This window comes from Myxine glutinosa, chromosome 4 (assembly GCF_964187855.1).
Source record: "Myxine glutinosa chromosome 4, kmMyxGlut1.1, whole genome shotgun sequence".
NCBI lineage: Eukaryota > Metazoa > Chordata > Myxini > Myxiniformes > Myxinidae > Myxine > Myxine glutinosa.
In genome coordinates this window covers 37,802,946-37,818,782 of record NC_136264.1, presented here as the reverse complement: position 1 = coordinate 37,818,782, position 15,837 = coordinate 37,802,946, and the positions used below count along the sequence as shown (strand labels likewise).

Sequence of the window (15,837 nt, the reverse complement as noted above, 5' to 3'; positions counted from 1 at the left end):
ACAGCTAAGAAAAAAAAACATATACCTATTCACACAATAGCAGAACAGATGTCGTTTGGTCCGACTGTGCTGGAAACTATTCCAGCCTTCCATGCTTTGACTGGAAGTGATGTGACATCCTACAGAGCATCACGGACTACTGCAAAATCTTGGAAATGGAGATCTTACAGAAGGAACTGCTAAACATGCGGAGCTGTTTGTCTGCAAAATGTACAAGATGCAACACGTTGACACAGTTGACAAGGCTCGACCAGTACTCTTCATTAAGTCCCGCGCTCCAGAGTCAATTCCCCCTGTAGTGAAATTATACCAAGGTGAACCCAGGGTGTGCTCGCTTCAAAAGGGGCGTCTATAAGACCCGGGACAACCGGGGCGCACGGACACTCCAGCGGAACTCACTGTGACATAGTCCTGTAGTTTGAATGGTATGTACGCCCCTAAATGCTGCGCTGACTGTCCTCTCTATCGGACCATTGCCATATTGAATCGACCATTGCTCATGAAATACTCTGATTTTAATGCCTGTTGCATGAATGTATTTTTACAGGATGTACTTCAGATCTAAATGATATTAAACCTACCCAGAGGTCAAGTCGTGTCTGAGCTTGATTTTCATGACATTTAATATCATTTAGATCGCCGGAATGGCTGACCACAAGATGATCGTGGTACCGATTCTCGGAGCCAACTCTCAAGCTGAGGGATCAGCATCGGAGTTCACACACTGGCTCAAAACGCTGGAGAATTACTTTGCTGCTCACGAAACAGAGCCCACCGCTGCGATGAAGCTGTCCGTGTTACAGTCGAAGGTCTATCACACCGTTTTCTGGAACATTTCTCGATTTGAGACGTACGCTACGGCTCTGGCCGAGCTGAAGCGCCTATACGTAACGACACGGAGTGCTGTGCACGGCCGGCATCAACTCTCCCAGCGGCGACAACAACCATCTGAATCGATCGATCGCTTCGCGCAGGAGTTGCGCTACCTGTTGGCGGACTGCGTGCAGGACGTCTGGACCCACGAGCAAGTGCAGGACGACTTGCTCCGAGATTCATTCATCTCCGGAATTAATTCTGGAGTCTTGCGGCTCCGACTCCTGGAGGTCGCGGATCTGACATTTACGGAGGCACTACAGCTGGCACGCGTATACACAGATGCCTGAGAACAATCCACCGCATATGATCACCCACGAGTCGTGGCGGGGACCTCGCAACTCGCGCGACCGGAGAGGGCTACCGCCGAGGATACGGAGGAGGACCCGACCACCACGGCCGAGTCTCCGGGAGCTCCTGAAGCGGACTCCGCTTCCGGCCTCACTGCTGCCGCCGCTGCCCGGCCACGGCCTGACCGGTATGCAAAATGTTATTTTTGCGGGAATCGGCAGCACCCTCGCTCTGAATGCCCGGCCCGGGAGGCTACATGCCACCTGTGCTCCACCAAGGGCCATTTTGCAAAGGTCTGCAGGAAGGCCGCTCGGGGCATGCGTCCCCACGCGACCTTGAATGGGCTCATCGCGGAGCCAACGGATCGAGCGCCGGACGGGGCGCCTCACTCGGCTTTGATGAGCCGCTCTCCTTCTCGCGGGCCTCTGGCTGCACGCCCGACCTTGGTGAGATACACCGGGCCGCTGAAACAAATGGCGCGAACGCGACCGGCCGCAGCGTGACCGACCTTGACTGGCGTTCGAACGCCTACTTCAAACAAGCGACATGCTCCTGCTTTGGAAACTCCTCTCGATGTGCGGCAAACGCAGCAAGTGACTCGAGCCCCATCTGACGGCGGCTCTTACGAATTACATGCACCCACTTTGGCATATGAATCTGCAGACGGCAGAGATCCTTCTCACGTGACTCGAGCGCCATCTGACGGCGGCTCTTACGAATTACATGCACCCACTTTGGCATATGAATCTGCAGACGGCAGAGATCTTTCTCACGTGACTCGAGCGCCATCTGGCGGCGGCTCTTACGAATTACATGCACTCACTTTGGCATATGAATCTGCAGACGGCAGAGATCTTTCTCACGTGACTCGAGCGCCATCTGGCGGCGGCTCTTACGACCTACACACACCCACTCTAGCAATTGAAACTGCTGATGAGCCAACTGACTTCAATGCTCCTGCTGAGGCCCAACCTGCCGACGCTGCCCGAAGGATTGCAGCCGGCGTGGGATCCACCCGCGAGGCGCGATCTTCTCGCCCGGCCGGTACAATACCTGCCGGGTCTGCCGGCCTTGCGCAGGCCATCATTCCGCTCACGGTCGCGGGCGTTTTTGCGCAAGCTTTGATTGACACGGGGTCCACGGATAGTTTTATCGATCAGCGACTCGTGCATCAACATGGGTGGCCGGTTCTCGGGACAACCCGCCGGATCTTCATGGCCTCTCAGGGACTTCGGTTGAGCACAAAAGGGGCGTGTCGATTGAAACTTGTGATAAAGGGACGCACGTTCCCGGACGTGTATCTCATGGTATTACCTGCTTTATGCGCTGACGTTCTGTTAGGACTTGATTTCCTTAAGCGGCATGGACGTTTGGAAATAGACTTCGGTGGGCCGGACACGCTCGCTGTGTGCGCCCTCGCTCAAATGGACATGGAGCCTCTCTCACTGTTCCCCAACCTGACCACTGATTGTACCCCTGTAGCCGTCAAATCGCGGCGCTACTCTCGCGCGGACGCGCAATTCATTGCGGAAGAAACGGCCCTGCTCTTAAAGGACGGTATTATAGAACACAGTAGGTCACCGTGGCGGGTCCAAGTCTTAGTGGTGCGGAGTGAGGCCCACCACCGGCGCATGGTAATCGACTATTCGCAGACGATTAATCGTTTTACACAGCTGGATGCCTACCCCTTACCGGGGATGGACGCCCTGGTACGCCAGGTGGCCCTGTATTCCGTTTATAGCACTCTCGATCTGCGTAGTGCGTATCATCAAGTCCCCATCTCTAGGGCCGATCGCGTCTTTACAGCCTTTGAATCGGGTCAGCGGTTGTACCAGTTCACGCGACTCCCCTTTGGGGTAACTAACGGAGTCCCTTGTTTTCAGAGGGCTATGGATGACCTCGTTGCGAAGGAGAATTTGACCGATGTCTTTGTCTATCTGGACAATCTTACGGTTTTTGGGTATGACCAGGAGCATCACGACGCTAATCTGAAACGCTTCCTCGAGGTCGCGCGGAACTTGAGGAACTTGAGCATCCGTGGGTTTGATGCTGATGGGTTGTGGGCTGTGGGCTGATGCCATCTGGTCCAGTTGCAGAATCAGAGTCGAGGTTTGACAGAAACTTATCGACCTTGTCAAGAGAGAAGGACACAGAGTCCAGGAGCAGCTGGGTTCGACTGGGTAAGGTGGGTACAAAGAGAGATGGGTTTGGGACACAAGAGTTTGAGGCAAACACAGAGTTGACGCATGCGGCTTTTTCACGTGCGGAGTAGCCGTTTGAGGTAAGGGAGGGGATGGAGGGGAAAAAAACACCAAAAACAGATTTGACAAGATGCCACCAGGATTTGGAAGAGTGGGGCAGGTTTGAGAGTTCAGTCATTGTTTTTTCGAGAGATATTGTTTCCTGGCTCTCCTGAGGGTAGACACACACTTATTTCAAGCTTTCTGAAAGGAAATGAGATTGCCTTCAGTTGGATTTGCCTTCCATGAGGCAAAGGCAGGTTGTTTCAGGGCAACAGCCTCACCACAAGATTCAGTGTACCATGGACAGGAGGAAGGGTATGACAACTGAAGACTAGATGGGATAAATCTGTGCATGAGAGAGAGCAGTTTGCTTTGGAAGAATTCCCAGGATGAGTTGATGTCAGAGGCAGAAGAGATGGGAGACCAGTCCAGATGATTGATGGCTGCTTGAAGACCATGCCAGTCGGCTTTAGAGAAATGCCAGACACGTCGATGCTGAGGGGGCTCTCTGAGAAGGCCAGTGAGGTGTCCACTTTCGCAAGGAAATTATCACATAAACCGATTGGAGCAGAAGAAGAACAGCAAACATTTGCAGAGAAGTTAGTCATAACCAAGTCTAGAAGAGAAGATGCGTGGTTGACTGAGATCCGGGTCGGGAAATTGTCAGATTGTATCAGTCCCAATGAGTCGCAAAGTCCTTTGCTGAGGTGCCATGGCAGGTGAGAGAGGAATCCACACCCCGCTATCTGGCATGATGACAGTTGAAGTCGCCACATATGAGGAAGAGAGAGTTGGGATGAGTGGATAGAAGTTGGTCCATGTTGTCAGACAGCGAGATGTAAATGGAGTCATCACTGTTTGGAGGATGGTACAGAACACATATGAACAAAAGGTGGGAGCGGAGGAGAAGCCATAGCCAGAGGTACTCCTGGGGGTGTGGTGGAGTGTGGACAGTGCAGGGAGAGTGAGGAAGAGAGTTTTTGATAAAGATAGCAATCCCACCACCAGGGCGAGTCTCAGGTCTATCATACCGGAGGAGGGAGTAACCAAGGGGAGAAATTAAGGAATCAGAGACATCTTGAAGGAGGAAAGTTTCTGTTAAGCAGATTTAGTCTGGTTTGTCAGAAGCAACCTGTATGGAGAGATCAGTCAGGTTTGAGCGAAGGCCCCGGATGTTTGAGGTCCATACCGTTAAGGACGAGGGACAGGGGAGGGGAGGGGTAGGGAAAGATGAAGGAGGAGAGGTGGAGGTAGGGAGAGCTGTTGACAGTGTGTCAGAGATTGCAGGAGAGCTAGGAAAAGGGGAAGGATGAGGACGACAAAAGGTTTGATGGTGATGGGATGAAGCACAGGGAGGAGTTACTTGAGGGTGTGGGGGAGGGGACAGAGCGAAGTAGAAGGTTGGAGGAGGTGGATGTATGAGTTGGAAGGGAGAGGAAGCGGGGAGGAGGCAGCTTTATGGAGGAGTTAAGAGGCAACTTTGAGGAGGAGGGGTGACAGGGTGGAATTAAAGAAATTTGGAGGTATTGGAAGCTTGCAGGTGAATGGTGTTAAAGACGGAGTAATGTCCAGACATATGGCCCTGATCTCTTGTTTGAAATTCATGACATCCATTCTTTATTAAAGTTGCAACATGTCAACTATGGAGAAGAAGCAAAATGTCTCATGTAGAATAGCAGAGGCAGATGTTGAACGGATGACAAGAGACCAGAGACTTTGAAACGAGAACGGTCAAGTCCTGAAGCAATGACAGATTCCATCACTTTACCTATGATACTGGACTTTATTCAATGGGACTGTATGCAAACAATGGGACTGTATCCAATGGGATCAATCTCGGAACAGAAGTTTGCCTCTGATAGTGTCAGTTTGCATTGGCAGACTGTTTGAATGACATGTTTCATCAACAGGAAGTTGATAAAAGTATGCTCACCACTACGGGAAGCAAAGTAAGTGAACCACAACAATAAGTAGGCCTTTGTCAACTTTCAGGTGATCCTTTCTGTTCAATCTCAGAACCCTTCTTGTGGACAGAGGTGAAATTGTCAATTTTCCATGATGAAAGCCGGATGAACAATCTGAGAAAGACCTGCAAAAGATCAAAGAAAAAGCAGAACATATGGTGGAAATACACGTCTGAAGAATAAAGGCACTGTTGCTGCCAGGTCAGGTTTCTGTTGTGGTATTAATGTTGGCCAGGAGCTTTTCAATCTTTGTGAGAGAGAAACTCACATGTTGTAGGAAGAATGGGCCTGTTTGTAGGGGTAGGTTGTGGGAATAAGGGAGGGATTGGGGAGATCTTTGATTTTTATGCAAATACAGTGTAAAAACTTCAAATGTTTTTCTTTTAATTTTTTTTTTTTTAAAGTTAGATTTTGTAATAAAAGCACATACATCCCTCATCTTACAGATGGGTCGCTCCGATTAAAGGTAGGCAATATTGGTATTCTATACCTTGGCCTTGCTTTTCTTCGGGCAAGGTGGAAGTTGTGAGCATCGTCCACAATCCCCCTGTAACGGGCCAGGGAAAACAAAAATAAGACATAAATACAGTACATCGAACCTATGATTATTTTACAAATCAAAAAAAGAAGTAAAGGAGGGATAGAGATATAAAAACATAAAGGTGAAAGGAGACCACAAATAAATACATGAGTGGTCAAGCAGAAACAACAAAAGTGAGAATTGCTTTGCAATACATGTCCCCTACCAATGTGATATTTTCAAAGTTCACAAAGGGCATAACTCTGAAAGATTGACGAAATGCCCTGAAACTCGAACTTGTTCTGTAACTTATCATTATACAGCCATGTATCAGGTTTCAATTGAATATGTTAAAGGGTGTGGTAAAAAAAGGTGGAAAACCACAGGTGTGACAGACTGACAGACAGACAGACAGACAGAAGGATAGCAAACCTATGATTTCTACAGTGAAACTGGGAGGGATCTAACAAGGGTTGAACGATAAAGAATAATTTCAGAAAGAAAGCATAACAATTGAAAAAGAATATTGAGAGAAAAAAAATGAAATTAAGAGAGGAATAAATAACACAATTAACTAATTTGAAATCACAAATATAAATTGAAAGGAAGTGGAGAAAAATAAGGAAGTAACACAAAATAAAAAAAATAAGGAAAAAGAATGGCAGAAAAGCAGGAAAGATAAATGACAAAAATAATATTGTTACATTTGTGGGGGTAGGGATACTTTAGTCCAGGTAGATTTGTATAGGTAGGTGCTCCAAATGTCGTGTAGAAACCTTGATGTAATAAGTACTTGTTTAGACCGTGTGTTCGGATTAAGCTTGTATATTCGTCCCCATCAGGGCGTGGTGGGGGGGGGGGGGGGGGGTGCGGGGGGAGGCGGTGGGCCATGTTAATTAGCTCAGGGATTATGTTAATCAATTCCCTGTATGTTGTTCCCTCTGTAATTTTTCCCTACATCCCTTATGGCACCGCATTAGACACTAGTTAGAATCGCGCATTTAATGGCACTCAATAATAAAACCTACCGGAAACCAGTACATTGAGCCCTACCGCTGACAACCCCGACTTGGGAGGCGCACAGAGCAGGCAGGTCCGTGGGTTCATGCCCCCAAGAGCAGTGATTGGTTAGAGGGAGTGTGAGGCGCTCGGGGATTGGTGGAAGGATGACGTCATCGAGAACGTTCTTAAGCGGGCGAGTTGGCACGGACTGGTTGGATTAGGATGAGGATGACGTCGGAGAGTGGGTGATAAAAGAATGCGCTCGCGGACATTTTAGTCTCTTCACTTCGCTCTGCTCTGGATCGAGGCAGTCGGCATTTGTATCTCTCGTTCTGGACAATAAAGCGAACGATCATGCTTGGACGACGAACTCAAGGAAGCAATCGGACTGGCCGTGTTCAGAGACACCACTGGTAGACGTGCAGAGGCAAAGGCAAGAGCCGCGGACCGAGGGCTACAGCTTCCCATGAAAGACGACGAAGACAGGCCTGGCTGGAGGAGCTAGCTGCACAGGGCTTGTTAAATTCGCGGGGAAGGCCTGTTGTGCACTGGCGGGCACGGCCTTGTGAACGAGGGCGTATGGAGGCCTAGAAGCGAGTGGTTCCCACCAAGGACCGGGCGGTTCCCGCCAATGCCCCGGACGATTTTTACGACCCCTGACGAGACCCCACCAGTGATCAGAGTTAAGTGCACCCACACACACATTATTTTCAGTTATCTTTTCCTGTGTCCATGTTTCAAGTCTGTTTGTGGGGACGTCCCAATTTAGGAGATTATTTGATCGCGTTTTGTTTTGTATTACCGGCATTCCGTTTAACAAAGCCGGTATCATTTTGTACATTTTAAATCCGTTTTCGTTAGAGTTTATTTATTGCAGGGTTTTGGGACTGCCGGTGGGATCCATGCAGGTAAGTGCTCTTCAGCATCCTCCTCCTCCTTCCCTCCCCCCCCCCCCCTCCCACCCCCCCTCCCAGCGTGTATTAACTCCGCCATATTTTTAAACTGAACGCTTCAGAGTAACAGCTTGTTCGGCTATCCGTTCCTTGGAAAGATTCTAATCGCCAGGAACATGACAATATGAATGAAAGTGGAGAAGGAAAAAAAAAAAAGAGAATGAGTTAACAAGAGTGAGAATTACTTTTTGCAATACATGTCCCGTCCCCTACTGGTGTGATGTTTTCTAACTCCAACAGGGCATAAATCGAAAAAATTGATGAAACGCCCTGAAAGTCAAACTTTTTCTGGAACTTATCATAATACAGCCATGTAACAAGTTTCAGTTGAATATGTTAAAGGGTATGTGAAAAAAAACTAAAAAACCACAGGTGGGACGGACGGACGGGCGGACAAACAGACAGAGAGCAAACCTACCTGATTTTAAGATAACAAGGGCAGTTTTCACTAACAATTGCTATCAAATGGTACGCAAGTGTAGTGGTTTATTACTTAACGTATTACTTAATGTTAGTGTATTCCCATCATAAGTGGCTTATTCATTTTCTTGCAGCTTTAACCTGGCCTTGTATCGATGACACCTTTGTTTTTGGAGCAGATAATCAAACACATCTTAGTTTTCGAGCGACTGGCAGGCACAACCACCTCTCTCCATCCCCAAACACTCGCTCCTTTTAGGTTTTCTTGGATGAATGCAGATGATAGGGGTAGTTTCATTAGTTTCTACATTTACACAATGCAGATCTGTTCGAAATTCCACCCTCCTCCAAATCCTCATAGTTTAGTTGTGTAGACATAACACAAAAATATGGATGCATCTGACTAACACCACTGACCTTAATTTTGAGGACAACTACTGAAGAAGTAAAGAAAAACAAAATACAAATTCAGTTGTGAGGACAAGTCCATCCAAGTGTACCATGATCTCCACTAAAGTGCGAAGATCACAGCGTCCACCGATGCTCGGAGGTTCCAGGAGAGAGTCGATGGCATGGGCAACACCACCTCTAAACTGAAGTTGACTCCGAACCATACGTACTGCAGCTTCGCCCACTAAGACTTCACCCTGCAGGCCCAATATATAAACATAATGAGTAATGGATACCAATGACTCACTCATATGCCAGTATCCCCTGTAACATAATAACACAAGGGATGTGCAAAAATATACAAGCACAATGAGGATAAATGTGTAACCATAGTGATACACATGTTGCAAAGTTGGAAAGTCTCAGAGAATGTCCTTCTCTTTGCTAATCACGTATTGCGTTCTAATTACGAATTACCTCCGCCAACGAAGGTGGGCAGAGGTTGTGGTTTCACCACTGTCTGTTTGTCTGTCTGTCTGTGAGCAGGATATCTCAAAAGGTTGTGGATAAATTCATACGAAACTTGGTGGAGAGGTTGGGTGTAACATCGGTACTCTTAAATCGATATTCATCAATACACATCGATATTCAAAAATATAGTAGTATTTTAAGTGATTTTTACCACCGCCACCAAAGGTGGAAGGAGGTTATGTTTTCACCCCTGTCTGTCCGTTTGTCTGTCTGTTTGTTTGTCTGTCCGTTTGTGAACAAGATATTTCAAAAGGTTGTGAACGGATTCGGACGAAATTTGGCAGAGATGTAGTGTATGTGACAAGGACGAAATGATTAGATTTTGGTGAAGATCCGGATTCGGATCCGGCTACTAGAATTTTAAAAGTGATTCTTCACCATTGGGAGATCGGGCCAAAAACGATACATGGCACGATATCTCAAAAAGTTGTGGATAGTGATTCCTGTGATTGATTTTGATTCAATGTGATTCTGTGCTGTGATTTTCTGGTCTACTCTGAGGTGCAAAACGTAAACTGTTCACCAGGCGGAGGTATGCTCTCTACTGAGTGCCGTTCCAGTTCACCATTGAACAATAGGGCCAAAATGATATATAGCACGATATTTCAGAAAGTTATGGACAGATTATTAGCATACTTGGTGGATGAGTTGGATAGGTGATAAGAACAAGCGATTCGATTTTGGTTTATGTCCGGATCCAGATATGACCCATCAGTGGGATACAAAACGTAAACTGTTCAGCCTGGTGGAGGTATTCGCTCTACTGAGTAACGTTCTAGTTTTTACAGAGATCGAGGCTCATGGAAGAGCTGATGTCTGGAATTCAAATTATAATGCACGTCTACTACTTCTTTAACAGTCCCAACTATTCCCTTTGTCAGTAAGTTGAGTGGCGTTTGTGGTTCAAGTCTTTCCGAAAATGACTGCACGGGTCTAGATGTTCAACTGAAGCTGATTAGGGCAGGAATTTGGAATTTGTTCATGCTGCCAATGATAAATTGCTTACTCTTCCAAATACATGGTGGGATCCTTTACATCCATCAACTAATGCTAGCAGTTGGGACACCCAGATGAACGTCCTTCCGAGGGACGCGTAATTTGCTGTGGGGTTCAGACCTCAATCTTGGATATTCCGCATGGCAATGTTTATCTACCGCCATCCTCCATACTAGATTCATATCGATATTCATCATGTCTGTATCCACCTATTTCCTTTGGAGGTGAGCAAGTCATTTTTTTTTCATATTGTAAATTTTGTGTTCGCGAGTAATTCAGAGGGAGTGAAGGCCAATTCACAATAAAGTAGCAAAAATGAATGGACTCAGGCATTACATGTCAAATGCTGCATAGCAGAAGTGAGAGCGCCAATTGATATTTTAAATAATTGAGTCCCACGTTCCAGTTTTAGCCGATTTTAATTGATTTCTGGAACGTATCTATATTCAAATTAGCGAACGTTTGCTGTAGTTTCCAAACACTGCTGGATATTCCTCTCACTGGTGGGTGAGTTCCCTGTTGCAATTGGAGCACATGGTGATCCATTTATCAATTCCCAAGATTGATCCCCTGTAATTCTGTTGCTAAGAAACGAAATCGAACAAAATAATTACAGGATATACAGTAGGTATATATTTCAAGGTTTTGTGGTAAATTTTTTTATTGAATTCAGAAGAGTACAAAATTAGTTGTATGCAATTTAAACAACAATCGAAACGACAATATGCCCTGGCTCTCTCATTTGCCGGGTTTCTTAAGGGCAAGGTTTACGCAATTCAACCAGCGAACACATTAGGGCCTGAAAGAGTGGGTTCAAGTAGCTTTTGGAGAAATTATGCTAGGAATGCGACAAAAATGGTCTTGGAGCACGGTATCGCGAAAGGATGCAAACTCTGTTTGAAAATGATGGAAATCATGTCGAAATTCATAACTAATTTTGCACACTTCTGAATTCAATAAAAGCTTTACCACAAAAACTTGAAATATGCACCGATATCCTGCAAAGATTTTGTTTGATTTTGTTTCTTAGTTACAGAATTACAGGGGTTCAAAACAAGGACTATATAAATGGCCCACCTTGTATCTATCATATCCTGGGATCTGAAACCTTTTGAAAAAGTGAAAAACATTTTGATTAATTTGGAACAGTTACCGTAACATTCCCGGAGCTGCATGTTACTGTCAAAGCTGATCCCTGCATGGTGATCACCTCTTGGATGTTAAAAAGGTCAGAGACAGACACCTGGGCAGAAACAAATTGTACCAATCTCATCATAACAGGTAAAAAAAACAAACACAGAAACTGTACAGAAACAGAGTTTATAAAATGTTTAAACAAGCTGTTTTTGTTTGTTCAAATGTGTTCAGTTTTCAAAGAAATTACATGAAAAACATAAGCATACAGTGGAACTCAATTTGAAGAACAGCTTTTTTCAACCGAGGATTAACAAAGGTATGTTAACCTCCAGAGGAAGCGAAGTAAGATGTTTCCACCATTAGCCCTTCGTCGGACCAAGCTAGTGCCTGAAAAATCAGGTTTACCTTGCTTTTCATGGTGGTTAGCATACATTTGTTAAGGGTCAGGTAATAAAATGTATCATTCCAATTGTTTGCTAACGCATACCAACACTAGTTTTGACAAAAAAGGAGTATTGTCATAACTTAATTGTTACCTCGGAATATTGTATCATGTGGTACTTTAAGACCTCGAGGAGCATGTCTGGCTGTGACAAGCTGAGCAAAGACTCTTTCTGGGCTTCAGGCAGTTGCTCTAGGGCTGCATCCGTAGGTAGGAAGATGGTGAATGGCTGGTGCAAGGGATCATTGAGCAATGCCAGGAGACCAGTCACCTGCCATAGACAGTTGTGCAAAATCAGCAAAAAACTTTGTCATACGATAGCTCTTTTGTGCTTGTGATAAATTACTAATTCTACAACAATAACAACAGCAACAAGTTTTTGGCACAAGTCTTTCACAAGCCAGATGGCAAAGCTTGATGTCCAATTGAAGAAGGCACAAATTTGGAACTTGTTCAAGCTGTCAGCACACAATGTCATACACTTATGAAAGATATCGGGATATTTTAAGACTCATCAGCTAATGCAGGTAGAGGCAACTCGTTTATCGTCTATCCAAGGCACGGCACACTTCCTTCGTGATGCACCACTCTGTCTGCAAAGTACCACTCCGACCGTTTATAGTTGGGTAGGGAATCACACCCAGCCTAGACAAGTCAATGGCAAGTGTGCTACCTCTGCACCATCCTTCCGGATCATACCTCCGATTCATGAAAATTGTAGAAATCATGACTGAAATCATATTTCCGTGAGGGAAACAAGATTTTGTCGAATAATTTTATTGACTAAGAATTTCTACAAAAAAAGAAAGAGGCAGAGTAGAGAGCAATGTAAAATAGGAGAACGGCATGTGTGAATTCTTATGGTCAGTGAATGAAAGGTTAAGCGTAATGCATGACAATAGGGCATGTCTTAACATTGAAGTTTAAAAACAAGAAAATTGTGATTGTTAATTTTATATCATGAAATAGTCCTTTCAAAATGATAACAACGAACAAAATTGCCTTTTTATTCCAGCCATTTAATTTAGAGACCACCTTTTATTCTATCAGATTATGCCGCTGTGCGTGTATATATTTATTGTTACGTTTGTGGGGGGTCGGCAATACCTTAGTCCAGGTATAATTGTATAGGTAGTGTGTTCCGCCTGTCGTGAAGAAGAAGAAACCCCATGTAATAAGTAGGAAATTTGTGCAGACCGTATGTCGTGGAAGAGCATGTCTTCATTCCCATCACGAGGAGTGGGGTATGTTAATTAGCGAGGGATTATGGGTAATTAATCCCCTGTATGTAATTGGCCTCTGTTATTTTTCCTCTGTTCCTTATGACACCAGCAGCACACACACGTAGTAAGAAATCGCCCATTTATGACACTAAATAAAAACAACCGGAAGCAGGACATTGAGCACTACCATGGATAACATCGACCTGGTGAGCACACAGGCACAAAAGGTCCATGAGGCCATGCCCCGAAGAGCAGTGATTGATCTGGGATTTGATTGGCGCGAGGACTGGTAAGATGGGACTCGCTGATAGGGGACATGGAGACGTCGTGAGATGACGTCAGAGCCTTGACTATAAAGGAGCGCTCTGGCCGACATTTTCTTCCTCTTGAGCGAAGGACATTCCTTGAGACACCATGATTTTCTCTTCCCCTTGATTTCCTCACATGTTCTGGGTTTGGTGGCGAGCGGTCGTCTCCCCGACATTTTGCGCTCTTGGCTTCATTCTCTCCTCTTGATTTCCGCTCTCCCCTTCTTCGTCCTCTCGAGTCCTGGCTTTGACAATGAACGGTCGTGTCCCGACATCGCTCCTCTTTGTATTCTCGTGGCTGGCTCGCATCGTCGTCTGGCTTTGGTGAACGAGATTGTGAGGACAAGCACGGCTGGAAGAGTGAGCAGCGTGCCAATGCCTGTTCGCTTTGCCAACAAAGTGAGGAGTGAGCGGACCGCATGGCGAGGCCGAGTTCGCACCCACCGGAGTGCAGCCTGCGGTTTTCACGCTCAAGGACGTGGGGCCCTGGACGATTCCTGATGAGGCTCAAGAGCCGATTAGAGCTAAGTGCCACACAAACACCTACTGTATCTATTTTCACAGTTATATTTCCCTTTGTCTGTATTCGGGTCTGTATCTGTATTCGGGCGCTCCAATTAGGAATTTAATTTTATCGTGCATTCTTTGTGACTGGCATTTTCTTTAATAAATCCGGTATTTTTGTACATTTTAATTCCGTGTCATTTGAGTTGATTAATTTTCCAGGTGAGAAGAAGTCGGGTGGAAGTCATCCAGGTAAGTTCGTCATCCCCCTTTCCCTCGCGTGTAAAGATTACCGTAATTTTTGGATTGAACGCCTTGGAGTAGAGCTCGTTTGGTCATCCGTGTCATCCTGTGGTGTTCACTACAGGGTAGTCACATGACAATATGTACTGACAGCATTAGTAAGGTCGGGCACTTATATTGGGCAAATAAGCCTGGCGCGCAGTCGGCGTTCCAATTCATCACAAAGGTGTTTGATGGGGTTTAGGTCAGGGCTCAGTGCAGGCCAGTCAAGTTAATCCACAACGATCTCGACAAACCATTTCTGTATGGACTTCGCTTTGTGCATGGGGGCATTGTCGTGCTGAAACAGGAAAGGGCCTTCCCCAAACTGTTTGCCCAAAGTTGGAAGTACACAGTCATCTAGAATGTCATTGTATGCTATAGCATTAGGATTTCCCTTCACTAGAGCTAAGGGGCCGAGCCCGAACCATGAAAAACAGCCCCAGACCATTATTCCTCCTCTACCAAACTTTACAGTTGGCACTATGCATTCGGGCAGGTTGCATTCTCCTGACATCCGCCAAACCCAGATTCGTCCGTCAGACTACCAGATGGTGAAGCATGATTCATCACTCCAGAGAACGCGTTTCCACTGCTCCAGAGTACAATGGCGGCAAGTTTTACACCACTCCAGCCGATGCTTGGCATTGCGCATGGCGATCTTCGCTTTGTGTGTGGCTGCTTGGCAATGGAAACCCATTTCATGAAGCTCCCGACAAACAGTTGTTGTGCTGACGTTGCTTCTAGAAGCAGTTTGGAACTCTATAGTGAGTGTCTCAATCGTGGACAGATGTTTTTTATGCGCTACATGCTTCAGCACTCGGCGGTCCTGTTCTGTGAGCTTGTGTGGCCTACCACTTCACGGCTGAGCTGTTGTTGCTCCTACATGCTTCCACTTCACAATAACAGCACTTACAGTTGACCGGGGCAGCTCTTGCAGGGCACAAATTTGACGAACTGACTTTTTGGAAAGGTGCCATCCTATGACTGAGCCACGTTGAAAGTCACTGAGCTCTTCAGTATGGCCCATTCTACAGCCAATGTTTGTCTATGGAGATTGCATGGCTGTGTGCCTGATTGTATATACCTGTCAGCAATGGTTGTGGCTGAAACAGCCGAATTCACTAATTAGAAGGGGTGTCCGCATACCTTTGGCCATGTGGTGTACATACTGTACTGTATGTCAAACAAAGTTTCAAATTGAGCACCTCGTCGCCATTAGAGCATTTAAATTGCATTGGATGTGGCAATAAATGTGAATTGTCACTCCCAGCCTGACGGCTCGATGACAGAAGATCCATTTGCATTGCTTCCTCCACCCCTACCACGCTTAGAATCCCATGTAGGCATGGGCAACTTGCTTATGTGACAAAAAAGAGGTTTTCAAATGCATTGCTTTATGGATGCTGATACCCAGGAAGAGTCCTGATAATGGAGGTAATGGGTGAAAGGCTGTTAAAAATGTTTATGACGGTAGAAAGAGGTAAGGAAAATGGAATAAGAATCAACAGAAGCATGCAGTGTGGGCTTTTGGCACACCTGTAAGTAAAGATAGTCTTTAAATAGCCTTAAACACAGTTAAGGAAAAATTGTGACATAAAAAGGCAAAGTATTTGTTTATTTTACCTGCAGAAGCTGTGCAAATGTGTTGAAGCCCTCATTTTCAGTCATTTGTGTGAAGTTGGGCTGGAAAAAAACCCAAAACAAAGTGTCATGTTTATGATAGTTGGCCCGGTACCGGTAAGTGGGCTAATGCAT

At 45.8% G+C, this 15,837-nt stretch overlaps 1 protein-coding gene across 1 annotated transcript in view; it reads right to left on the bottom strand.

The window, feature by feature from the left end:
* STAB2 (stabilin 2) overlaps positions 1-15,837 on the bottom strand; it is a 290,004-nt gene that overhangs the window by 60,628 nt on the left and 213,539 nt on the right. The window contains exons 50-54 of the mRNA XM_078775203.1: positions 15,706-15,765; positions 11,857-12,033; positions 11,337-11,426; positions 8,767-8,913; positions 5,862-5,918 (exon numbers count right to left, since the gene is read on the bottom strand). Coding sequence (XP_078631329.1) covers positions 5,862-5,918; positions 8,767-8,913; positions 11,337-11,426; positions 11,857-12,033; positions 15,706-15,765 — 531 coding nt within the window. The remainder of the gene's footprint in view (positions 1-5,861; positions 5,919-8,766; positions 8,914-11,336; positions 11,427-11,856; positions 12,034-15,705; positions 15,766-15,837) is intronic.